Raw genomic sequence first — 23,661 nt, 5'->3', positions numbered from 1 at the left:
CACGTGACTCTGCACTTTACTCGTGAGGATGCACTGCTTGATTGGTACAGCATCTCCAGGCATGAAGTAGCCCGTGGCTTTGACCTTATCCCACGCTTTGGTGTACAGTTTCTGCAAGAGATGGAAATGTTTATTATAGCTTTATGATGTTGTATTGCTTATCGGCCTGAAAATAACGGATACAATTGGTACAGGACAAAGAATGTTAAATTGAAATATGTAGCAAATACCTCCCTTGAGGAGTCATCTTACCGGGTGAACGTTCTTAGCCACCTCTCTGGCTGTGGCAAGAATTGGAGTGTCCACCACTGTGTACTTGGTCTTGTCATTGTGCCAGGCTTCACGATATTTGGCCTGAGCAGAGCGATAAATCATAATGCAGTTACCAAAACAAACAAAAATCTGTCATTGTTACTATTCTGGTAAGGGTTCAACTGAAGAAAGGATTAAAAACATTTCCAAACAGCATCTGAATAGCAGAAAGTCATCCTCACCTCGTTGAGGACGTCAGCAGCATTCTTGGCACAGACCAAGTCAACTCTGTCAGTTTTAACTGTGAATTTCTGATCATCCAATTTAACACGGTAGCCCCTCTGTAAGTAGCAAGAAAGAACAATATTTTGGCAAATTTAAGATAGATGCGCATTTTTCTAGCTAAAAACATTCTTTTAAATGTTTACAAATGTATAGAAATGTCTGTGATTTTACAAGTAATTAAAACGTCAAATTGTAGTCAGACTTACATCAGCCAGGATCTTCTGTGCATGCTTCACCTTCAAAACCTCCACAGACTCATGTGGTATCCATCCACATCCACGGATCCATTCCAAATCAGCTTTGTAGACAGCCTGGGGGAAAAAAAACAGGCATATCTTTATTTGTTTTCAAGACATTACAAATTTATACAGACAATAAATAATCACAATGTGAGAGGTTCTTGGATACAGTATAACCCCTCAAAGACACAATACATATTTGACCATTGCTACAATAGTGTATGTGAATGAATACTATCCACAAGCATTACTATAAACCTACATCGCTCTGCAGATCGTAGGCCTTTCTGGCTTGGACCACATCAGTGGAGTCTGGTAGGCAGGTCCAGTTGTGAAGATGTGTCCTGTAGTTGAAATCGTTAACTTGGATCTGGCATTTCTTGGCCAGTTCAATATTCAGCATGTCAACTGGCAGGTTGAATTTGGTCTTGGACTTGTTAAAGTCCTTCTTGTACAGGGCATCACTGGCAATCTTGGCTCCGTTCATAGCCAGCATGATCAGAGGGTCGTCTTGCACGCAGCGAGCACCAATGTGGTGGCCAACCTGCTTACGGTATCCTGTATGGTACTTATACTAAAAGAGAAGAGATGAAAAGTTGAGTGATGATGAAAAGACAGAAAGTATGACATTTATGCACCTGTTGTATTTAAACCTGATCCAGATTTCTATTCTTACGTCACTAATGATGTCTCTGGAAGCTCTAGCCTTCAGCACAGCGATAGCATCCTCCTTGATATGGTAGCCTTTGGCCTTCTGGTCATCCCATGCCTTTGTGTACAGTTTCTGCACAGAGCAAGAACATATGATCAAAAAGACAGTACAAAATAGTTGTGTCAGCGGATCGAAATCACAGTAATCATGCACTGATCGAATAATACATTTCAACAAATAAGATATTTATATACTTTTCAGAATTTCAACATAGGCAAAACAGTGCAAACTTACATTGCTGATGCTGATAGCATTGGCCTTGGACAGTACAAAGCTGGGGGCATCAGGTGGCAGGTGAAAGCTGACCTTGTCTTTATCCCAGACTTCCTTATATTTCCTCTGTTAGAAAGAAACAAACGTTAACTTATCATTTACACAAATATTTTACACAAAATATGTATTTTTAAGTTTTAAATTCCCTAGAGAAAGCATGAAGCATGTCAAAATATTGTATTACTCACATCACTGATGTTGAGGGCATTTTGCTTGGACAAGACAATTGCCGGGAGGTCAACAACACTGGTGAACTTGACAGTGCTTGGGGGCTGGCGGTAGAGCCTCTCATTGATAATAGCCTGGGCATTTTTAGCTTTGATGACATCCACAGAGTCCTGTGGTGACCAGCCGCATCCCCTCAGCCACTCCAGATCAGCTCGGTATACAGCCTAAAAAAACAATATCAGTTTTAACCTCACCAAATATTGTTATGTTTTTGTTTTTTTAATTTGTTGAAAATGCAGATTGAGGTACAAATGCTAGCACTGATCTGAATCTATTAAACCAACAAACATACATTCTCTTCATAGTCAAGAAAACATAGTAACTTAAGGCAATTTCCATTATGGTAATGATGCCTTTTGGTGTAAGAGTAGGATAAGAGCTAACAATAAACTCAAAAAAAATCCTCTCTTACTTCGTCAATTCTCAACAAGTCCGCTTAACTTTACATGTACTTACATCACTCTGTAAGTCGTAGACCTTTCTAGCCTGAACCACATCACTGGAGTCTGGCAGGCAGGTCCACTGGTGTAAGTGAGTTCTATAGTTGAAGTCATTCACTTGCTGCTGGCATTTCTTAGCAAGTTCAATTGTCAGCATGTCCACTGGCAGGTGGTACTTGGTCTTGGTCTCATTGAAGTTCTTCTTATAGATGTTGTCACTGGAGATCCTGGCTGCATTAGCGGCCAACATAATCAGTGGGTCGTCTTTAACACTGAGTGCACCAATATGATGGCCACATTGCTTGCGGTAACCAGCCTTGTATTTGTACTAAACATTTGGGATAGAAATGTATGGATTAGTTTCATAATTGCAGTGAAATAAGAAATAAAAAGCTGCAGAAGAATTCAGTTTGTGAAGCGAGAAAAGGAAAACGAGAGGTACCGACTTACATCACTGACGATGTCCCGGGAGGCCCTGGCTGCTAAAACAGAAATTGCATCTTTGGGAAGGTAGTAGCCTTTGTTTATGGTGTCCATATAGCCTTCACGATATTGTTTCTGAGGAAACAAGAATTAAGGTGTCAGGTTGTCTGATATACACACTGTGTGCTATACACCATTATACAAATACAAAATACCAGTATCGATAGAGCAGACAATTTCCTTCACACTAGATGTGATTAAAAGGTCAACAACTACTGCATGACAATATCGTTCTTTTTTTTCAAACAATTAACTGATTTCGATACATAAAGTTACCAATTACTGATATGATCATTTATGATGTGCTAATTGGTTGTACAACTACATAAAGAGGCACTGCATTACCAGACTGGTGTTGAATTTATTCTGCTTGGCCAGGAGGATCTCTGGGGTGTCAGGCGCGATGTGAAGATTGATCTTGTCCTTCTCCCAGGCAGAAATATATGCTTTCTGTAAACAGAATATTAACAAGGTTTAGTGAGACATGACTGTATCTGAGTCATATAATACCATAATAAACTGAATTTTGGTTAAATCAAGCTATCCTCATTAGGGTCAAACAAATGCAATTGATGAAACATTTAGCCAAAGATTTGGTATACCATTTTTTGAATTAAAAAAAAAAAAGAAGAAAAAGAAAAAAAAAAAAATAATAAATACGATGACATAATATTTAAGAAGCAATATCTACCTTGTCCATGATATGGGCATTAGCCTGAGCAAGGACATATGGTATGTCACTTGTCTTGGCAGTGAATTTGAAGTTGGAGGGATGCTGACGGTACTTGATCTCGCTCAGGACTTCTCCCGCTTTCTTGACTTTCTCCACATCAACTGAACCAATTGGCACCCAACCTGTTCCCCTGATCCACTCCATGTCGGCCTTGTAGACAGCCTACAAGTCACAGCAGGAGGAAACAGGGGAGTCACATTGAGTTAAAAAAAAGTTTCAGTCTTCAGCAAACACATTCTGAGAAATATTCATTACTCACATCACTCTGCAGGTCATAAGCCTTTCTGGCCTGGACCACATCAGTGGAGTCTGGTAGGCAGGTCCAGTTGTGCAGATGAGTTCTGTAGTTGAAATCGTTGACTTGGATCTGGCATTTCTTGGCCAGTTCAATATTCAGCATGTCCACTGGCAGATTGAACTTGGTTTTGGACTTGTTGAAGTCCTTCTTGTACAAGGCATCACTGGCAATCTTGGCTCCGTTCAGAGCCAGCATGATCAGAGGGTCGTCATGGACACTGAGGGCTCCGATGTGGTGACCGACCTGCTTACGGTATCCCGTCTTGTATTTGTACTGTGAAGAGAGGAGTAAAATGACAATTGACAGGTTTATGTACAAATAAGCCAAAGTCAATATCACAAAGAAAAATATTCATTTGTATGTTACGTACATCACTGATGATTTCTCTTCCACGTTTGGCAGCAACAACAGAGACAGCATCGGCCTTAAGATCGTAGCCCTTTCTAAAGATCTCCTCAACACCTTCCCTGTATAGTTTCTGAAAGAGTAATGAAAAAAGTTGAACTATGAAATGAAAAACATGATGCCTATATATCACTGATATTTTCTGACATGGATGTGTAATACTATTTTTCAAAACAGACCAAACGTACCTTACTGATGTTGTGAGCATTAGCTTTAGAAAGCAAAATCTCAGGTAAATCAGGGATAACATGATTCTTAACCTTGTCAGCCTCCCAAGCAGAAATGTACTTTTTCTGTGGTGAGAAACAGAAAAAGAACACACAAATTGTAAACACCAGGAATGGATTTTGTTTGTATAAAAAAAAAGAATAAAAAAGGAAAAAAGGGATGTGATATTCTTACCTTGTTGATGATTTCAGCATTTGCTTTGGCCAAGACCATGGACATGGAAGACATGTCAGTTGTATATTTCTGTGTGTCTGGTTTCACTCTGTAGAGATGTTCGCTGAGAATTCTTCCAGCATTCTTGGCCTTCACTACATCAATTGAACCGATGGGGACCCATCCTACGCCTATGACCTCATCCATGTCAGCTTTGTATACAGCCTGTTGGGAAAAGCATAAACATGTTACATTAAAACACATAAGCACAGTTGACATGGTATATTAAGTTGTGATATGTTGAATATGTCACAGAAAGGCTCACATCACTCTGAAGATCGTAGGCCTTCCTAGCCTGGCGGACATCATTGGAGTCTGGCAGGCAAGTCCACTGGTGCAGGCGGGTGATATAGTTGGCGTGGTTGACTTGAATCTGGCATTTCTTTGCCAGTTCAATATTCAGCATGTCCACGGGCAGGTTGAACTTGGTTTTGGACTTGTTGAAGTCCTTCTTGTACAGGGCATCGCTGGCAATCTTGGCTCCATTCATAGCCAGCATGATCAGAGGGTCGTCCTGGACGCAGCGAGCACCAATGTGGTGGCCGACCTGCTTACGGTATCCCGTCTTGTACTTGTACTGATGATATCAGCAGAAAATGTTTTATGTTACAACCAGAACATCTCTCACATTACGGTATGTCTAATACCAGTGTGTCAATCATATAAACAGATTTTAGATACAGTTATGAGTCACTCACATCACTAATGATGTCCCTGGAGCCCTTAGCAGCCTTGACAGAGATTGCATCCACAGGGAGGAAATAGCCTTTGTTGATGGTGGCCTCAAAACCTTGTCTGTAGAGTTTCTGAAAAGAAAGACATTTATGAATACTTTTGCTTACTGTTTAAACAAATGGAGGTCTAATAATGGTGCTTAATTCTGGAAAGCGTCAGGCTTTCCACTAACCTAACCTTGCTCATGTTGATAGCATTCTGCTGAGAGAGGACGATCTCAGGAGTGTTAGGTTGGATGTGCAGCTTGGTCTTATCCTTCTCCCAAGCTTCAGTGTAGAGATTCTGGAACAAACCACACATTTTTCGAGTATTACTTGATGGTATTGACTTTAAAGATCTCCAGAGAGAGATCTCCATTGCACATTAAGGTAGTTGTTATTATTATAAGCCCTTTCACACAAATATAAATTTGTATTTTACCAAAAGAATTATAAATTCTAGCACCAAACTCAAATGTTCCAAAATAAAATGCCCTTTTCATTGGCCACAAAATAATCTTATTTGACAAAATGATATACTTGGCCATTATTATTACTTGGAAAAATCTATGTTATAAAAATGAATTTTTTTGTTTCAAGTGTTGCCATGTTATCTTCCTTACTTATGTTTTGAAAATAACTAAACAAAAATATAATAAAATGTATTCAATGTAATAAAAAAACTGAATCAGTTATTCTAATGTATGCTTAAAGAAAATGTTGTTAAGTGTTATTAAAACAGCATAAAAATAATACACAATAAAATGTTGGGGCAGTAGCTGCAAAGGAAATACCTTGTTCATAACCTGAGCGTTGGCCTTAGCCAACACCATGGGGATGTCTTCAGTGGTGATTTTGAATTTGAAGTTGCTCGGGTGTTGACGATACTTTCTCTCACTGAGGGCGTCACCAGCTTTCTTCGCCTTCTCAACATCCAGTGAACCTATAGGCACCCATCCAATACCCTGCAACATCTTCAGATCTTCCTTGTAAACAGCCTGGACAAAACAGAAAAGGGTTTATTATGGTTAACAATCTTACAAAACTTAAAATTATACATTAATAAACCTGAAAACGTTTCAGGGTATAGATTCTTACTCACATCACTCTGTAGGTCATATGCATGTCTGGCCAGGCGGACATCATTGGAGTCTGGCAGGCAAGTCCAGTTGTGGAGGCGAGTGATGTAGTTGGCGTGGTTGACCTGAATCTGGTTCTTCTTGGCCAGTTCAAAGGCGATCATGTCCACTGGCAGATTGAACTTGGTCTTGGACTTGTTGAAGTCCTTCTTGTACAGGGCATCACTGGCAATTCTGGCAGAGTTCAGAGCCAGCATGAGCAGAGGATCATCCTGGACGCAGCGAGCACCGATGTGGTGGCCGACCTGCTTACGGTATCCTGCATGGTACTTGTACTGGAAGAAAAATGTAATAATTTCATTGTTTATTAACATTTACACACACATTTTGTCGATGGGTAAAATTAAATAATTTATTTAGTATACTGTTTTGGCAAACATGGTTAGTTGGCTATAATAAAATTCACATGGAAGTTTTAATATAAATAATATTACAATTAACAATCATTTGTCACTTTTCAAATAAATAACTAAAATGAAACACTTACATCACTGGCAATGTCCCTAGAAGCCCGGGCTGCTTTAATGGAAATGGCATCATTGCGGATATCGTAGCCCTTCTTCTTGGCATCTTCATTTGCCTGTTTGTACTTTTTCTGTAACCAAACACAATTATGCCGGAGACCTTAAGTATGTAAATTTAACAATGAAAGTAATCCATAAATATGAATTGCTGTACCATCATTACTATTTAATTTCCCACATACCATGCTGTAGTTGACATTGTTTGCTTTGGCTAGAAGAACATCCATAGCATCAGGCATGATGTGGATCTTCGACTTATCATTATCCCAGGCTTCAACGTATGCTTTCTGCAGTCAGAAATGTGAAAATTGACTTACATTATAAAATCTGCAAGTAAGCATTTTTATGATTAAATCATTTCCTCATCATAATCATATGTAGTTGCTATAGTTATTTGATATTATACAAAATCATTCTTTAAATATGATTTCATACCTTGTTCATAACCTGAGCGTTGGCCTTAGCCAACACCATGGGCATGTCTTCAGTGGTGATTTTGAATTTGAAGTTGCTCGGGTGTTGACGATACTTTCTCTCACTGAGGGCGTCACCAGCTTTCTTCGCCTTCTCAACATCCAGTGAACCTATAGGCACCCATCCAATACCCTGCAACATCTTCAGATCTTCCTTGTAAACAGCCTGGACAAAACAAAAAAAGGGTTTATTATGGTTAACAATCGTCCAAAACTTAAAATTATACATTAATAAACATGAACATATTTCACAGTATAAATTCAAGGATTCTTACTCACATCACTCTGTAGGTCATATGCATGTCTGGCCAGGCGGACATCATTGGAGTCTGGCAGGCAAGTCCAGTTGTGGAGGCGAGTGATGTAGTTGGCGTGGTTGACCTGAATCTGGTTCTTCTTGGCCAGTTCAAAGGCGATCATGTCCACTGGCAGATTGAACTTGGTCTTGGACTTGTTGAAGTCCTTCTTGTACAGGGCATCACTGGCAATTCTGGCAGAGTTCAGAGCCAGCATGAGCAGAGGATCATCCTGGATGCAGCGAGCACCGATGTGGTGGCCGACCTGCTTACGGTATCCCGTCTTGTACTTGTGCTAAAAAAAACAAAATCAAAGTTATGTGGTTACATGTACAGTAATACATGTATGGTAACCGTTTATCATTGTTAAAAAATCCAGAAGCTTACATCACTGGCAATGTCCCTAGAAGCCCGGGCTGCTTTAATGGAAATGGCATCATTGCGGATATCGTAGCCCTTCTTCTTGGCATCTTCATTTGCCTGTTTGTACTTTTTCTGTAACCAAACACAATTATGCCAGAGATGTTAAGTTAATAATATTTTTGAAAGTAACCTATAAATACGAATTGCTCTGACATCATTACTATTTAATTTCCCACATACCATGCTGTAGTTGACATTGTTTGCTTTGGCTAGAAGAACATCCATAGCATCAGGCATGATGTGGATCTTCGACTTATCATTATCCCAGGCTTCAACGTATGCTTTCTGCAGTCAGAAATCAGAAACATGAAAATGTACTTACATTATGAAATCTGAAAGTAAGCATTTTTATGGTTAAATCATTTCCTCATCATATCCATATGTAGTTGCTATAGTTATTTGATGTTATACAAAATCATTCTTTAAATATGATTTCATACCTTGTTCATAACCTGAGCGTTGGCCTTAGCCAACACCATGGACATGTCTTCAGTGGTGAGTTTGAATTTGAAGTTGCTCGGGTGTTGACGATACTTTCTCTCACTGAGGGCGTCACCAGCTTTCTTCGCCTTCTCAACATCCAGTGAACCTATAGGCACCCATCCAATACCCTGCAACATCTTCAGATCTTCCTTGTAAACAGCCTGGACAAAACAAAAACGGGTTTTATTATGGTGAAAGATGTTCCAAAACTTTAAAAAATATACATTCCTAACCATGAAAACTTTTCACAGTATAAATTCAAGGATTCTTACTCACATCACTCTGTAGGTCATATGCATGTCTGGCCAGGCGGACATCATTGGAGTCTGGCAGGCAAGTCCAGTTGTGGAGGCGAGTGATGTAGTTGGCGTGGTTGACCTGAATCTGGTTCTTCTTGGCCAGTTCAAAGGCGATCATGTCCACTGGCAGATTGAACTTGGTCTTGGACTTGTTGAAGTCCTTCTTGTACAGGGCATCACTGGCAATTCTGGCAGAGTTCAGAGCCAGCATGAGCAGAGGATCATCCTGGACGCAGCGAGCACCGATGTGGTGGCCGACCTGCTTACGGTATCCTGCATGGTACTTGTACTGCAAATGAGTAACAAAGCAACTGATCAAAACGATATGTTTTTCACAAGGCAATAGTAACAGTAGCAATATTGTTTTCAAACTTTGCTGCAGATCAATTTCAGTATAAATTAAGTATGTAATCGTGTAGTTAATAACATTTTTACTAATGTGGAATATTAGCATGAAAAAGTATACTACATTACAAAAATCAAATCTATAACGTAATCATTTGAATACATTTAACTGCTCAACAATTACATGTTTTTTTACCTTTTTATATTTAAAATATGTGTGCTAATTTTAATAAATGGAAATTAAATTATTTTACGTCGCTGGCGATATCCCTTGTAGCCCTCGCTGCAATGATGGAAATGGCATCATTACGCAGGTCGTATCCCTTCTTTTTGGCCTCTTCATGTGCCTGCTTGTACGTGTTCTGTATAAAAGGGAAAAAAATACAAAGAAACCTTCAAGCATCTTTTGAAAAACAGTGTTGTATTATCAAGCATGTTGCTTCAAAAGCTATGACAACAACTTAACTTTTTTCAGAATGTTTTAGAAGGACTCACCAAACTGTAGTTGGATTTGTTTGCTTTGGCCAGTTGAATATCCATGGCATCAGGCATGACATGAATGGTTGTCTTGTCTTTTTCCCAGGCTTTAATGTAGTCTTGCTGTAATTTAAAGTTATTTATTTTTGTTTAAATTCAATACAAAACAAACTTTTAGCAGAAGATTAATTGGCATGCATTGATAATTAAATCAATACTGATCTTAGACAAATAAAAAGCGGATAAAAATAGACAACACCTGAATGTGATTTATTATGCTAAATGTAGTCATGCAGAGGTTTTTTCGTCAGTAGGCTGGAATATTTACTCAGTTTTGTACAATTTAAATTGATTATATTGAATAGATTAGAATTATACTGTACAACAAAGCCCCAAGGTGGCAGTCATGACAAAATCAAAAACTTTTCTTTAGGCACAGTCTAAACACAAGGGTGTCCTTTGTCATGGTTGTTGTTTGCATGATCGCTGAACCTTTCACTTTATGTGTAAGTGAGAACGCAAATATTTAAGGTTAAACATCAGTGATAGTGTACTGTACAAGCAGCAACTTCCGTGTCTGAAACGTGAAGCCAATGTGGAAATGCCTTACACCTGCATTCAAAACCTTACGTTATAAAAATGTATATTCTTCCTGAGTGTTGCCATGTTATCTTCCTTCCTTATGTTTTAAAATAACTAAACAAAATATAATAAAATGTATTTGGTGTAAGAAAAAGACCTGAATCAGTTCCTCTACTGTAAACTCAAAGACCATTTTTCTTGAGTGTTATTAGTTTCTAAAAAAAAAACATCATAAATATGAGACACAATAAAATGTTGGGGCAGTAGCCGCAAATACCTTGTTGATAACCTGAGCGTTGGCCTTAGCCAACACCATGGGCATGTCTTCAGTGGTCATTTTAAATTTGTAGTTGCTTGGGTGTTGACGATACTTTCTCTCACTGAGGGCGTCACCAGCTTTCTTCGCCTTCTCAACATCCAGTGAACCTATAGGCACCCATCCAATACCCTGCAACATCTTCAGATCTTCCTTGTAAACAGCCTGGACAAAACAAAAAAGGGTTTTATTATGGTGAAAGATGTTCCAAAACTTAAAAAAATATACATTCCTAACCATGAAAACTTTTCACAGTATAAATTCAAGGATTCTTACTCACATCACTCTGTAGGTCATATGCATGTCTGGCCAGGCGGACATCATTGGAGTCTGGCAGGCAAGTCCAGTTGTGGAGGCGAGTGATGTAGTTGGCGTGGTTGACCTGAATCTGGTTCTTCTTGGCCAGTTCAAAGGCGATCATGTCCACTGGCAGATTGAACTTGGTCTTGGACTTGTTGAAGTCCTTCTTGTACAGGGCATCACTAGCAATTCTGGCAGAGTTCAGAGCCAGCATGAGCAGAGGATCATCCTGGATGCAGCGAGCACCGATGTGGTGGCCGACCTGCTTACGGTATCCTGCATGGTACTTGTACTGCAAATGAGTAACAAAGCAACTGAAAATGTGAGTTTTCATAACCAATCTCTGTTGAGGGGGGGAGCATAACAAATAATATACAGTATACAGTAGGTAGTACAGTATAGAAATAACCACACAGACACTTACATCACTAGCAATAGCAGTGGAGGCTTTGGCAGCAAGGACTGCAATTGCATCTCCACGAACATGATGGCCCTTCTTCTTGGACAGCTCATTGTCCAATTTGTACATTTTCTGAAGAAAGAGAGAATATATATATATATATATAAAGGAAAGCATGTCATCTATCAAATGAATTAACTAATGCACCAACCTGAAATAATATTACAGATTTCCTATTTGTCTATACTGTAAGTGTTGTTTATTTTCATTACGAATCATGACAGATCTAGAAAAGAAATGTGTGGAAATGGGTAGAGAAATTAAGGTATCGCACTGTACCTCACTGAAGTTCTTCTTGTTTCCTCTCGCAAGAACAATGTCCATTGCATCAGGCATGATGTGGATCGAAGTCTTATCTTTCTCCCAGGCAGTGGTGTAGGATTTCTAAAAACAAAACATTGTTGGTTTGACATCTTAGACATGAGTACTAGAGAAGAGATATGTGTTTTTTTTTTCCTTTTCAGTACCTTATTCATAATCTGGTTGTTGGCAGTGGCTAGTGTCAGATCCATGGAGTGCATGTCCTTAGTGAATTTGAAGTTGCTAGGAGCTTGACGGTATAGGGCCTCACTGAGAATCTTGCCTCCTATTTTTGCTTTCTCAACATCGAGTGATCCAATAGGGACCCATCCTATTCCCTTTATGAAGTTTTCATACTCACTCTTGTACTGGTTCTGAGGGAGAATATCAACAGAAATCATTTCCTTCACAATGCAGCACAGCTCCAAACAGCAATGGTAACATTAATGCAAAACTTTGGATTTTTATTTAAAAATGATTAAGTCAGACTCTCTACATACATCACTGGCGATGAACTGCATGTTACGCGCTAGTTGCAGGTTCATGGCATCAGGCAGCACAGTGTAGTGGGAGTTTATCTGCTTGTATCCAGCCATAGTTTGAGCAGCAGAAGCATGCTTGGCATGGACCAAACTGATCATGTCCACTGGGGAGTGATACTTCAGCTTGGCCTTGTGGTAGTCCTTCTTGTAGTTCTTGTCACTCTGCAATCTGGCCACCTCCATGTAGTGAACCAGCAGAGGATCGTCCTTGATGTTGCGGAAGCCAACATGGTGGCCTCTGGCCTTCTCGTAAGCCAACTTGTACTTGTACTGTGACAGCAAACACGTACTTTGTCACTCACAGAGACTGTACTCTCATACAATATGAATTTTATCAGTATGCATTGTGAATATTGATTTCCTACAGGAAGTTTTTTTATAACTTACATTACTGGCAATAGTGGTACCGGACTTGGCAGCCTGAATTGGGATGGCATCTGCTTTGAGGTGGTAGCCCTTATTGGCCATCTCCACAACACCGGCTTTGTAAAGTTTCTGTAAAAGAGTAAGATAACAATGAATAAAACAGTGTTTACATTCATAAACTGATCACCATTAACCCTATACAGTTGATTTATTAGTTTCATGGATTCCCCCTTACATTGCTCATGGTGATTGCATTAGCCTTGGCCAGTAGAATCTCAGGAGCGTCTGGCATGACGTGGACTGTCAGTTTGTCCTTCTCCCAAGCTGCAGTGTATGCTTTCTGTAAATAAAGACACCAGAAAAACAAGTGAATGGTGATTGTTGTAAACAATATGATCAGCAACATTGTTGTAGCCTTCAACTTTAGAGTACAGTTAAACATACTGCACCTTGTTCATGATCTTGTTGTTGGCAGTGGCCAGAGTCAAGTCCATGGAGTCCATCAGCTTGCTGAACTTGAAGTTGGATGGATGAGTGCGGTACCTATGTTCACTCTGAATCTGACCACCAAGTTTAGCAGTCTCAACTCCAATTGAGCCAATAGGGACCCATCCAATACCCCTGATATAGTTATTCCATTCAGATTTGTAGTCACACTAAAAAGAAATGCAAGACTACATGAACCAAGGGATAATACAACACATAATTGTTATCTGCCTTTAAAAATACATATAATTATTGTGGGCATAATGCAACTGGTATTTTGACATTTAGAACCTACATCACTAGACTGGGTGTTCATGGTGCGAGCAAGTTGCAGGTTCATGGCATCAGGGAGGAGAGAGTAAGTGTGCTGGATCTTTCTGTAACCAGCATAAGTCTGAACAGCAGAGGCGTGCTTGGCTTGTACCACACTCATCATGTCTACTGGGGTGTGATACTTCAGCTTGGCCTTGTGGTAGTCCTTCTTGTAGTTCTTCTCGCTCTGCATCTTAGCTACCTCCATGTAGTGAACCAGTAGAGGATCGTCCTTGATGCTGCGGAAGCCAACATGGTGGCCTCTGGCCTTCTCGTAAGCCAGCTTGTACTTGTACTGTAACAGTGAATAAATACTTGTTTAACATGTGTGATGGTTTGTAGTAGATTAACTTCTTGATTTGGTACAGGAATTTATTTTCAACTTACATCACTGGCAATGGTGGTACCGGTTTTGGCAGCCAAAATTGAGATGGCGTCTGCTTTGAGGTTGTGGCCCTTATTGGCCATCTCCACAACACCGGCTTTGTAAAGTTTCTGTAATAACATATAAATTAATATAAATAAAATAAGATCAAATATTGAAATATATATGTATATATGTATGTATATATATATATTGTAATGTAATTTAATGCCTTACATTGCTCATGGTGATGGCATTAGCCTTGGCCAGGAGAATCTCAGGAGCGTCTGGCATGACGTGGACTGTCAGTTTGTCCTTCTCCCAAGCTGCAGTGTATGCTTTCTGTAAATAAAGACACCAGAAAAAACAAGTGAATGATGATGCTTATGAACAAGATTATAATTTATATTTTGTGACCCTGCACTATATATTTGAATATGCTTGCACCTTGTTCATGATCTTGTTGTTGGCAGTGGCCAGAGTCAAGTCCATGGAGTCCATCAGCTTGCTGAACTTGAAGTTGGATGGATGAGTGCGGTACCTATGTTCACTCTGAATCTGACCACCAAGTTTAGCAGTCTCAACTCCAATTGAGCCAATAGGGACCCATCCAATACCCCTGATATCGTTATTCCATTCAGACTTGTAATTACACTGAAAAAATGAATAAATGAGATGCACATTAGTTCTGAAGTTAAGATCAATGACAATTATCTTTTAAACTTTTAGCAAAAATATGAATATCAAACACACAATGTAGATTTATTGTGGTTGCCTTTCAAACATAGTTTTGATCCTAAGAGACACAATTCACAGATGAAAACTGCCACTCACATCACTTGACTGGGTGTTCATGGTGCGACACCGCTGAACGTGCAAGTTGTCAGGAAGAAGCATGTAGCTGTGAGGGATCTTTCTGTAACCAGCATAGGTCTGAACAGCAGAGGCGTGCTTGGCTTGTACCACACTCATCATGTCTACTGGGGTGTGATACTTCAGCTTGGCCTTGTGGTAGTCCTTCTTGTAGTTCTTCTCGCTCTGCATCTTAGCTACCTCCATGTAGTGAACCAGCAGAGGATCGTCCTTGATGCTGCGGAAGCCAACATGGTGGCCTCTGGCCTTCTCGTAAGCTTTCTTGTATTGGATCTAAAAATAAATAAATAAAAGAGTTAGAAACGCCTCGATGACAATGAGTGATTGTTTCAGTTATATGGAGAAAAAAAAGTGCTGAATACATTGATAGATTGACAATAGATTTATGATTTACATACATCGCTGGCAATATGTCTGCCTTGCTTGGCATGCAGCACAGAAATAGCATCTGGCTTCATGTCGTATCCCTTGGCAATATCTTCCAGCCACTTGTGCTTGTAGTGACTCTGTGGATAAAGATCAAAGTATTACAACAATATTTTGCATAAAGATTATGGTGATATACACTTGACATTTCAGGCTAGTCATATTCCTTTGATTTGCACATTTGGCAAAAAAAAAATTGTCTAACTTTGATTTTCAATAACTATATTGTGCTCAAACCTCGCTAAGGGTCTGGGCGTTAAATTTAGCCTGAAGGAACTCAGGGCAGTCAGCTGGTAGATTATAGGTGTGCTTGAACTTCTCGCCTGAAGCTCTGTATGAAGCCTAGAGGGAAGGAAAAAGAACAGTAAAACCTGTGAATTTTTGTAACTTTCTCATAGGAAAATCTTTGTTTTCACATGCATCAATATTTCAACACATTTTAAGAGATGTAAAGCCATTGCATCATCAATATAAAGAAGACATTCTTACATTGTCCAGCGTCTTCGTGTTGGATAGAGCCAAAGCCGTGTTAATGGCATCAGTCTTGCTTGTGTATTTGAATGTACTGGGATGCTGGCGGTAGCCTCTTTCTGCCAGTGCGGATCTAGCAACTTTGGCCCTCTCAACATCCAAAGAACCAATAGGGACCCACCCTACGCCTCTACTGTAGTTGGTGTAATCTGACTTGTAGACATTCTGTGGGTTTATAGAAAAAAAAAGTTAAGAGTTTACTGTCCTCACCTCGCACATTGCTTTGGTACTGTGTATGTAATCAATTTACTCATATAGGTAGCAATTATACTAGCATTACACTATGGTAACATATAGGTGAAAAGTCAAAACATACATCACTCTGAATCTCCATCATGCCACGACACCGCTGCATGTGCAAGTTGTCAGGAAGAAGCATGTAGCTGTGAGGGATCTTTCTGTAACCAGCATAGGTCTGAACAGCAGAGGCGTGCTTGGCGTGTACCAAACTCATCATGTCTACTGGGGAGTGGTACTTCAGCTTGGCCTTGTGGTAGTCCTTCTTGTAGTTCTTCTCGCTCTGCATCTTAGCTACCTCCATGTAGTGAACCAGCAGAGGATCGTCCTTGATGCTGCGGTGGCCAACATGGTGGCCCTTTGCCTTCTCATAAGCCAGTTTATACTTGTACTATATAAAAGAAAAATATTAGGTATGAATAACATTACTGAATTCAGTGAGATTTGAATCAGATTATTATTACCATATTCACAACTTACATTACTGGCAATGACGCTGGAACTTTTTGCTGCAACGATGGAAATGGCATCTTCCTTCACATGATGTCCTTTGAGCAGATCTTGACGATGAGCATAGGTGTAGTAATTCTGAATAAAATGATCATCAGTGTTATGTTAACAATATAGTAGCAATTTCATTTCTACACATTGTCCACCAACGCTGGAAAAAATCCCAAACAAGAATCTGCAACTAACCTGGCTGATGTTGACGGCATTGTATCTGGCTTGCATCAGTTCAGGGACGTCAGCAGGGAGATGGTAAGTGTGCATGAACTTCTCTCCACTGGCCTTATACTCTTTCTGCATAATTACAATTAAGATATAGGTTTATGTCTATTCTGAAAAGGAATTCAAAGACTTAAATTATGAAATTTATATTAGAGCAAATAAGAAAGTTATTCTATTTTCTCCTTCTCACCGCATTCATGATCTTGGCATTGGCCTTGGCCAGCTCCATGTTCATGGAGTCAGTGACACTGGTGAATTTGATTGTGTCAGGGTGCTGGCGGTATTTTTTCTCATTCAGAGCTTCTGCTGCTTTCTTGGCTTTTTCCACCTCTAGAGAACCAATGGGAATCCAGCCAATTCCCTTGACAGAGTTCTCATAATCCAGTTTATAGTTATACTGAAAAGTAAGTGAGACACATTAAAAATAATCAGACCTGCAGAAACACCATCTTTTAGCCAAGACATAAAGTATTTAACTAGATTATTAAAACAAAAGTCATGAAAAGGAAAATTAAACTTACATCACTGGAATTGATGTTCATGTTGCGAGCAAGGTGCAGACTCATTGAGTCAGGCATAAGCATGTAGCTGTGAGGGATCTTTTTGTAACCAGCATAGGTCTGAACAGCAGAGGCGTGCTTGGCGTGTGCCAAACTCATCATGTCTACTGGGGAGTGGTACTTCAGCTTGGCCTTGTGGTAGTCCTTCTTGTAGTTCTTCTCGCTCTGCATCTTAGCTACCTCCATGTAGTGAACCAGCAGAGGATCGTCCTTGATGCTGCGGAAGCCAACATGGTGGCCTCTGGCCTTCTCATAAGCCTTTTTATACTGGATCTAGAAATTCAAGGGCATATAGCATCTCTAATTATTTCGCTTTAAATTAATGTTAACGATTATATGATGCAACAGGAAGTACTGAGTACAGCGCATGTTAAAATGGAGTTTGTTGGTTCAGTTGTTTGGAGAACTTACATCACTGGCAGCATGTCTGGCAGCTTTGGCGGCAACAATAGATATAGCATCCGACTTCAGGTCATAACCTTTAGCAATCAATGCCTGCCAGTCGAGCTTGTAGTAGTTCTGAAATGACAGATTAAAGATGTAAACAATAACAAAAAATATGCACTTTCAATAGGTTTATAATGGATCCGCTACACACTGCACGCACGTGTGTGAGTGAGTGTGCTTGTGTAATTATATAGTGGATCCATTTAAACATACCCCAAAGTACGACTTACAAAATTGTGCTATCAGAAAATATTTGGTTTACATAATTCAAAAAAGTGATCTCTCAGTGTTTCTATGCCCTACCTTGCTGATGTTGTAGGCATTGCACTTGGCCTGGAGGAACTCAGGGACATCAGGAGGTAGAGAGTACTTCTGATGGACCTTCTCCAGACCTCTCTTGTAGAACAGCTGGAAGCAAGAAAGCAATAATGGCACAAGTCACACATGCTATACTAAGATCAAAGTAAAGATTAAAACAATCTTCTCAAAAGTGATTTTAGAAAAATAAAGTGCAGAAAGATTTCAAAATAGCTGTTGTGACAATAGACTCACATCACTCCTTTGAAGCTGGTTGACTTTGGCCTGCATCATGGTGGGGTGGTCGTCAATAGAGGTGAAAGGGACTGTGTCTGGGTGTTTTCTGTATTTTTTCTGTAGGAAACAAGTAAAATACACTAGTAACAAGTTATTACATAACACGGTATGTGACATATCCCTTTTTTAATGTCAAGGGTGCATTTGTCGCAAGGGGTAAAGGTATGTACAGGAAGACTGAAGTGTTGCTGTTGCACACATACCTCACTAAGGATGTCACCAGCTTTCTTATTCTTTTCAACCTCCAAAGAGCCAAGGGGGATCCATGGAGAACCCTTGGTGTAGTTGTTGTAGTCAGACTTGTACTCATTCTGTGATGCAGGAAAACAAAATTAAAATGGTGTCACTGAATGCATAACTAATCTCTTAATAACCGTGCAAGTACAAGTTTAATATTATGATTAAAACCAAAACTGTCAGCATTAAATCAGTTTAAAGTATCTCTATGCTTACATCACTCTGGATGATGTTGGCTTTTTTGGCCAGGTCCAACAGCACACTGTCATAAGGAAGGAAGAAGTTGGCGCTGATGCTCCTATACCCAGCCATGCTGGCAATCCCCTGTGATTTCTTGGCCAAGGTGACTGACATCATATCCAGTGGTGCATGGTACTTGGTCTTTATCTTTTCATAGTCCTTTTTATATTCCCGCTGTGAAAATATCAGTAAAAGATTTTTCAAGAGTGCCCTCTTATCTCAGTTCTAATATAGGTAAATCAAGGGAAATGTAACTCATTTAGTAATACAGCAAGCTAATGACTTACGTCACTCTGGATTTTGGCCACGTGAACAGAGTGTAAGATCTTGGGATCGTCATTAATGCTGAGGGCTCCAACCATATGTCCCTTGTTCTTCTCAAACTCCTTTTTATATTTAACCTGAAAAGAAGAGCAAATTGTGAAAAATTAATAAAAACGAAACTGGGTGCTAAAAGCAACTGAAATACAAAGCCAGAAATACTGAAACATTAAAGGCTGATATTGTAGCATACTCACATCACTGGCAATGTTTGTGTGAGCACGGGCAGCAAGGATCGAAATAGCATCACCCCTGATCTCAAACTTTTTTGCTTTAGATTTCTCCCAATCATACTTGTAACAGTTCTGCAAGGAGAGAATCACACCATTCAGGAAATTACAATCTTATACCAAATTAAAGCTGATAGCAATTCAATTTCAGTTACTGCTGGAAATTAATTGTATAGTAGTTACTTACATCACTGAGGTTAAAAGCGTTAACTCTGGACTGGATGAAGAAGGGATAGTCGGGGGGCAGACTATTCTTGAATTTTGTATCCTCATACTTTGCCTTGTAGTTCAACTGCCAAAAGAACAAAGTGATAAAATGATGTTTGTTTTTTCTAGCACAAACAAAAGTTTAGGCTAAGTGTTATTGGATTTTCTGTCACTGGATGGCAGCAGTGTATTAGCTGGACTCTATTTGAGACATATTGACCATCCCTTTCCCATTCCCTGCCTCGCCAGCCCCTCTCTGATCACAGGGTTTATTCTGGGCCAACTGAATGCTCCATGCTATTTATACTACAGAGAGATGGCTCTCCAGTTTCCATGGTGCCCACAGAAAGACAGCTGGGCTACGTGGATGATTGGGCAGATTTTAAGGTGATCTGCATATCTAGGAGAATTTGATGTAGAGAATTTGATCTTTCAATTAATAAATGAACAATATAAAGAAAGAATTATGTTCTATACAACCTATATGAACCACTTATATTATTTATGTGAACATACAGTAAGAAAAGAGTTAATGAGACTTACTGCACCAATTCCAATTCTAACATATTTTGTATTAGCACTAAGAGTCAGGCCATGCAGTCATACATACATCACTTAGCTGTTTGGCGTTGATGGCGGCTTGAAGCTGAACTGGGGAATCCACCACTTGTGTAAATTTAACTGTGCCTGGATGTTGCCGGTAAACTTTCTGCAAACCATAAGATAAACACATTTTGTAACATACAGTACATACAAGTATACCAAAACACTGCAAATACATTTTTTATTAGCCAATACAACTCACATCATTACACTGCTGAAGCTTCTTCCCAACTTCATATTCAGGCGTCAATGTTTGAGGGAAGAAGCACCTTGTCTTAATGTCTTCATAGTCAGATTTATATAGTTGCTGCAAGATACAATAGGACAATTGCAAGGAAAGACATAATGAAGTTTATAATACATTCTTACAAGAGTGATTTGATTTAGAAAAATAAAAATGCACATTATATTATTAATTTACCTCATTCTTCATTTCCTCAACTTTCTGGCAGTGAAGCATGTAGAGATCTTCATAGCTTCCAATGTAGTGGCCCTTCACCTCATTTTCATACTTATTTTTGTAATTTGCCTAAAATAAAAATTGAAATGCATTTATTTAAAAATAAAAGGAAAGAAAAACAATAATATCTTTATTTTAATAAAGTATTTCAGCTCATAGATTATACTAACATCAGAGAACTGTTTAAGTACAGAGTCCATCTGAAACTTGGGCGTGTCACAGTAGTTGATGCTGGAACCCCTGGATTTTTCATAGCTGGACTTATAAACTTTCTGCAAAGAAGACATAAAACAAATGCAAAATCACATAATAAATGATGATCAGTAACTAAAATAAGCAAACGCTCATAAATACACAAACAAACAAAAACAATGGACATCTGTCCACATGGTACATGAAGTAGATGTCCAACACCCTTTCTTACTACCTGTCAGACTGGAACCTTGATTTAATCAATTAACTGTATCCAAAAGGGTACTGCAAGTGACTTATAGATGGTTTAATTAGCACCACTAATATGACAATCCCCTTAGAGGAGCTTCATGTCAGACACTCTAAATAACACCCAGAACTACTAACTAACTAACTAACTAACTAACTAACTAACTAACTAACTAACTAACTAACCGTCTAACAAGAGTAATTGCCACATTCATACAAGCACCATCTCTGTCTATACAGGAACAAACATGGAGACTTATAATGCACTACTTCAAAGATTTTGTAATGAGTTTTTACCCCAAATTATATCTATAATTTTTCATTAAACCAGCTGTGATTGAAAATGCCTGTGTTCTTCAGACACCTACATCACTGAGGATGGTGCCAGCATATCTGAGCTGTCTGAGGAGAGGATTCTCTGTGGCGGGGAGCGTGTTGTAGTCACACTGCGCTTTCCCTTTCTCGTATTCCTTCTTGTATTGGACCTGGAAACAGAAACAAAGTGTGTCAATGAGTCTTTTTAGCACGATTGATATACTGACTCATAATATGACGTTGGTAGAGTCCGTCATGGTGTCTTTATGTTTTGTTTTTAAATGACGTATGTTTGCATTGTGTGTGAATGTGTGGGTGGAGGTATACAGGAGCTAAAAAACCTCTTCACATAGTCTGATATGTTGTTACTGGGGACTAGTTAAACTACACACGCAATGTGTGCAGTGAGAATGAACTAAATGTAGATCTCTCAGTCATACAGTGCATGTGTGGGCACAATACAGTGTGTCCCTCTGTCAGAGTGGACTCAGCGTGTTGACTCACACTCTGCTCTGAGACACATGTCAACTCTCTGTCGTGTCTTCCACATGAGATAGGACCTATCAAAATACTTTGATACCTTTGTGTGTGTATTTGTGTGGACTTACCTCACTGGCAGCAATACGAGCTTTCTTGTTTGCGTCATAAACGGGGGTGTTTGTTTGCATGAAATAAATTTGGTCTTTCGTATCCTCGTAATGTTGCGTGTATTTTTTCTGAAAGGAGAAGGAATCGACAGTTAGATACAGGAAAATGAAAACCTAATACCATTTTGAAGATATTGCCCCTTAGATAGTAGTATGCTCTTACACTGCTTAAGTTCTCCATCGCCACTCTGGCAGTGGCCACGTCAAAGTATGGCGTCTCGCACCATTGACCCTTCACATTTTTATTGTAATCCTCCTTGTATTTAAGCTGTGGATAAAACAGTAAAACATTGTATTTAAGCTTTGGAAACAAAAAAATTTAAGAAGGTTGTTGTATAGTATTATGTAGAAGATAAAGAAATGTATTAGATATTTTAACATTCTGTTTGATAAAAACACATTGGAATGACTGGAATCTCTGTAATTTCAAACTACTGTTGACCCCTCCCTTTCAGCTTAGTGTGGCCAGTAATATCAGAGAGCAGGTGGCCAGTTATCCCTAGCAGAGGCTCGGGGTTGGTTGGTCTCTAAAGGCCCTGTTTCCATTTCCAGTAGGTACACTGTGCAAAGTACAAGTTTGAGTTTTTTCCTGAGAAGCAATGAGGTTTATTATTCTTCTATGCACTATTATTAATAGGAATAAAATGTATGAAAATGCTGCCTGCTCATATTTTTTACACCTACATTTCTCACTTTGTCTACCTCTATCATCCTGTGTTTCTTATATTTGTTTTACACTTATAAAATGTGTTTGAGAGCCAGATTAAAATTGTTCATCTTACATCACTGCGCTGATGGGCCACTCTCTTGGCCAGCTCCATTTCAGGAGGATTAGCCAAGGAGGTGTACTTAGCCTTGCGTTGATCATGACCCTTCTTGTAGAGAATCTGCGGGGGGAACACACAGAAGGAGTGGAAATTTACTGAGGTGGTTAATTCTTCAACACCAATAGCTGACCTTAGTGCTATCTCTGTCTGCCTCACACAGATCATATCTACATTGACTTGTGTGAGTTTCCCACATAAGCGAAAACAGTTACAAGCAAGAAAGGCGGGGGCTAAGCACAAACAAATGGACCCTGAAAGGAAAAAAAAAACAATACAAAACCAGAGCAAACGTGCTTGTCTTTGAGGCAAAGCCTAAATAGCATGTTGCCAGCAAAGTCAGAGATAAATCAGGTGAATTTAATTCACATTATACTTAGCTCATTTTTATACAACTGACCGTAATGATATTCAACATTGTTTCATATCAGAACACTACAAGAAATGACACCAAACAACAGTCAAAATCCTATATTGTGGTATATGTAATATTTGTACCACAATCTTGATATACTGTATATTGTGATATAGTATATTTACTGGAGATTAAATTAAAAAAAATGCTTATAGACAAATTAACCAGATGGAAATGTCTACTTTCAGCTATGTCAACGAATTAAATACTTGACAAATCAAGGTACAGAAAAAATTATGTAACTCCCATATTGCAGTCCTTCTCACTGAATATAGTATTGGCCAAATAAAGCCAGTTAAAGTGAGAGCTGCCACGGCATAAAGGGTAAAGCAAAC

The 23,661-nt window shown here is 39.2% G+C and overlaps 1 protein-coding gene across 32 annotated transcripts in view; it reads right to left on the bottom strand.

Moving 5' to 3' along the window:
* neb (nebulin) overlaps positions 1-23,661 on the bottom strand; it is a 66,075-nt gene that overhangs the window by 35,598 nt on the left and 6,816 nt on the right. For 27 of the 32 annotated variants that reach the window (XM_039817139.1, XM_039817142.1, XM_039817145.1 and 24 more), the window contains 69 exons: positions 22,870-22,974; positions 22,251-22,355; positions 22,049-22,156; positions 21,494-21,610; positions 20,855-20,956; positions 20,646-20,753; positions 20,427-20,531; positions 20,232-20,330; positions 19,602-19,706; positions 19,382-19,489; positions 19,151-19,264; positions 18,840-19,037; positions 18,590-18,697; positions 18,345-18,443; positions 18,096-18,200; positions 17,757-17,864; positions 17,307-17,618; positions 16,976-17,182; positions 16,753-16,857; positions 16,537-16,644; positions 16,136-16,447; positions 15,778-15,984; positions 15,526-15,630; positions 15,261-15,368; positions 14,824-15,135; positions 14,437-14,643; positions 14,227-14,331; positions 14,013-14,120; positions 13,609-13,920; positions 13,277-13,483; positions 13,063-13,167; positions 12,849-12,956; positions 12,420-12,731; positions 12,087-12,293; positions 11,899-12,003; positions 11,584-11,691; positions 11,140-11,451; positions 10,821-11,024; positions 9,980-10,084; positions 9,739-9,846; positions 9,117-9,428; positions 8,798-9,001; positions 8,538-8,642; positions 8,322-8,429; positions 7,918-8,229; positions 7,601-7,804; positions 7,348-7,452; positions 7,129-7,236; positions 6,605-6,916; positions 6,297-6,500; positions 5,702-5,806; positions 5,488-5,595; positions 5,055-5,366; positions 4,751-4,954; positions 4,537-4,641; positions 4,314-4,421; positions 3,905-4,216; positions 3,604-3,807; positions 3,258-3,362; positions 2,880-2,987; positions 2,446-2,757; positions 1,950-2,153; positions 1,723-1,827; positions 1,453-1,560; positions 1,039-1,350; positions 744-848; positions 495-593; positions 253-354; positions 4-111 (listed from right to left, as the gene is read on the bottom strand). In XM_039817139.1, coding sequence (XP_039673073.1) covers positions 4-111; positions 253-354; positions 495-593; positions 744-848; positions 1,039-1,350; positions 1,453-1,560; positions 1,723-1,827; positions 1,950-2,153; positions 2,446-2,757; positions 2,880-2,987; positions 3,258-3,362; positions 3,604-3,807; positions 3,905-4,216; positions 4,314-4,421; positions 4,537-4,641; positions 4,751-4,954; positions 5,055-5,366; positions 5,488-5,595; positions 5,702-5,806; positions 6,297-6,500; positions 6,605-6,916; positions 7,129-7,236; positions 7,348-7,452; positions 7,601-7,804; positions 7,918-8,229; positions 8,322-8,429; positions 8,538-8,642; positions 8,798-9,001; positions 9,117-9,428; positions 9,739-9,846; positions 9,980-10,084; positions 10,821-11,024; positions 11,140-11,451; positions 11,584-11,691; positions 11,899-12,003; positions 12,087-12,293; positions 12,420-12,731; positions 12,849-12,956; positions 13,063-13,167; positions 13,277-13,483; positions 13,609-13,920; positions 14,013-14,120; positions 14,227-14,331; positions 14,437-14,643; positions 14,824-15,135; positions 15,261-15,368; positions 15,526-15,630; positions 15,778-15,984; positions 16,136-16,447; positions 16,537-16,644; positions 16,753-16,857; positions 16,976-17,182; positions 17,307-17,618; positions 17,757-17,864; positions 18,096-18,200; positions 18,345-18,443; positions 18,590-18,697; positions 18,840-19,037; positions 19,151-19,264; positions 19,382-19,489; positions 19,602-19,706; positions 20,232-20,330; positions 20,427-20,531; positions 20,646-20,753; positions 20,855-20,956; positions 21,494-21,610; positions 22,049-22,156; positions 22,251-22,355; positions 22,870-22,974 — 11,283 coding nt within the window. The remainder of the gene's footprint in view (positions 1-3; positions 112-252; positions 355-494; positions 594-743; positions 849-1,038; positions 1,351-1,452; positions 1,561-1,722; positions 1,828-1,949; positions 2,154-2,445; positions 2,758-2,879; positions 2,988-3,257; positions 3,363-3,603; positions 3,808-3,904; positions 4,217-4,313; positions 4,422-4,536; positions 4,642-4,750; positions 4,955-5,054; positions 5,367-5,487; positions 5,596-5,701; positions 5,807-6,296; positions 6,501-6,604; positions 6,917-7,128; positions 7,237-7,347; positions 7,453-7,600; positions 7,805-7,917; positions 8,230-8,321; positions 8,430-8,537; positions 8,643-8,797; positions 9,002-9,116; positions 9,429-9,738; positions 9,847-9,979; positions 10,085-10,820; positions 11,025-11,139; positions 11,452-11,583; positions 11,692-11,898; positions 12,004-12,086; positions 12,294-12,419; positions 12,732-12,848; positions 12,957-13,062; positions 13,168-13,276; positions 13,484-13,608; positions 13,921-14,012; positions 14,121-14,226; positions 14,332-14,436; positions 14,644-14,823; positions 15,136-15,260; positions 15,369-15,525; positions 15,631-15,777; positions 15,985-16,135; positions 16,448-16,536; positions 16,645-16,752; positions 16,858-16,975; positions 17,183-17,306; positions 17,619-17,756; positions 17,865-18,095; positions 18,201-18,344; positions 18,444-18,589; positions 18,698-18,839; positions 19,038-19,150; positions 19,265-19,381; positions 19,490-19,601; positions 19,707-20,231; positions 20,331-20,426; positions 20,532-20,645; positions 20,754-20,854; positions 20,957-21,493; positions 21,611-22,048; positions 22,157-22,250; positions 22,356-22,869; positions 22,975-23,661) is intronic. The other 5 variants (XM_039817170.1, XM_039817167.1, XM_039817169.1 and 2 more) reach the window with 5 other exon arrangements.

The sequence above is a fragment of the Perca fluviatilis genome, chromosome 12 (assembly GCF_010015445.1).
Source record: "Perca fluviatilis chromosome 12, GENO_Pfluv_1.0, whole genome shotgun sequence".
Lineage (NCBI taxonomy): Eukaryota > Metazoa > Chordata > Actinopteri > Perciformes > Percidae > Perca > Perca fluviatilis.
The sequence above is the reverse complement of the archived record's forward strand: the minus strand, read 5'-3'. Positions and strand labels throughout refer to the sequence as shown.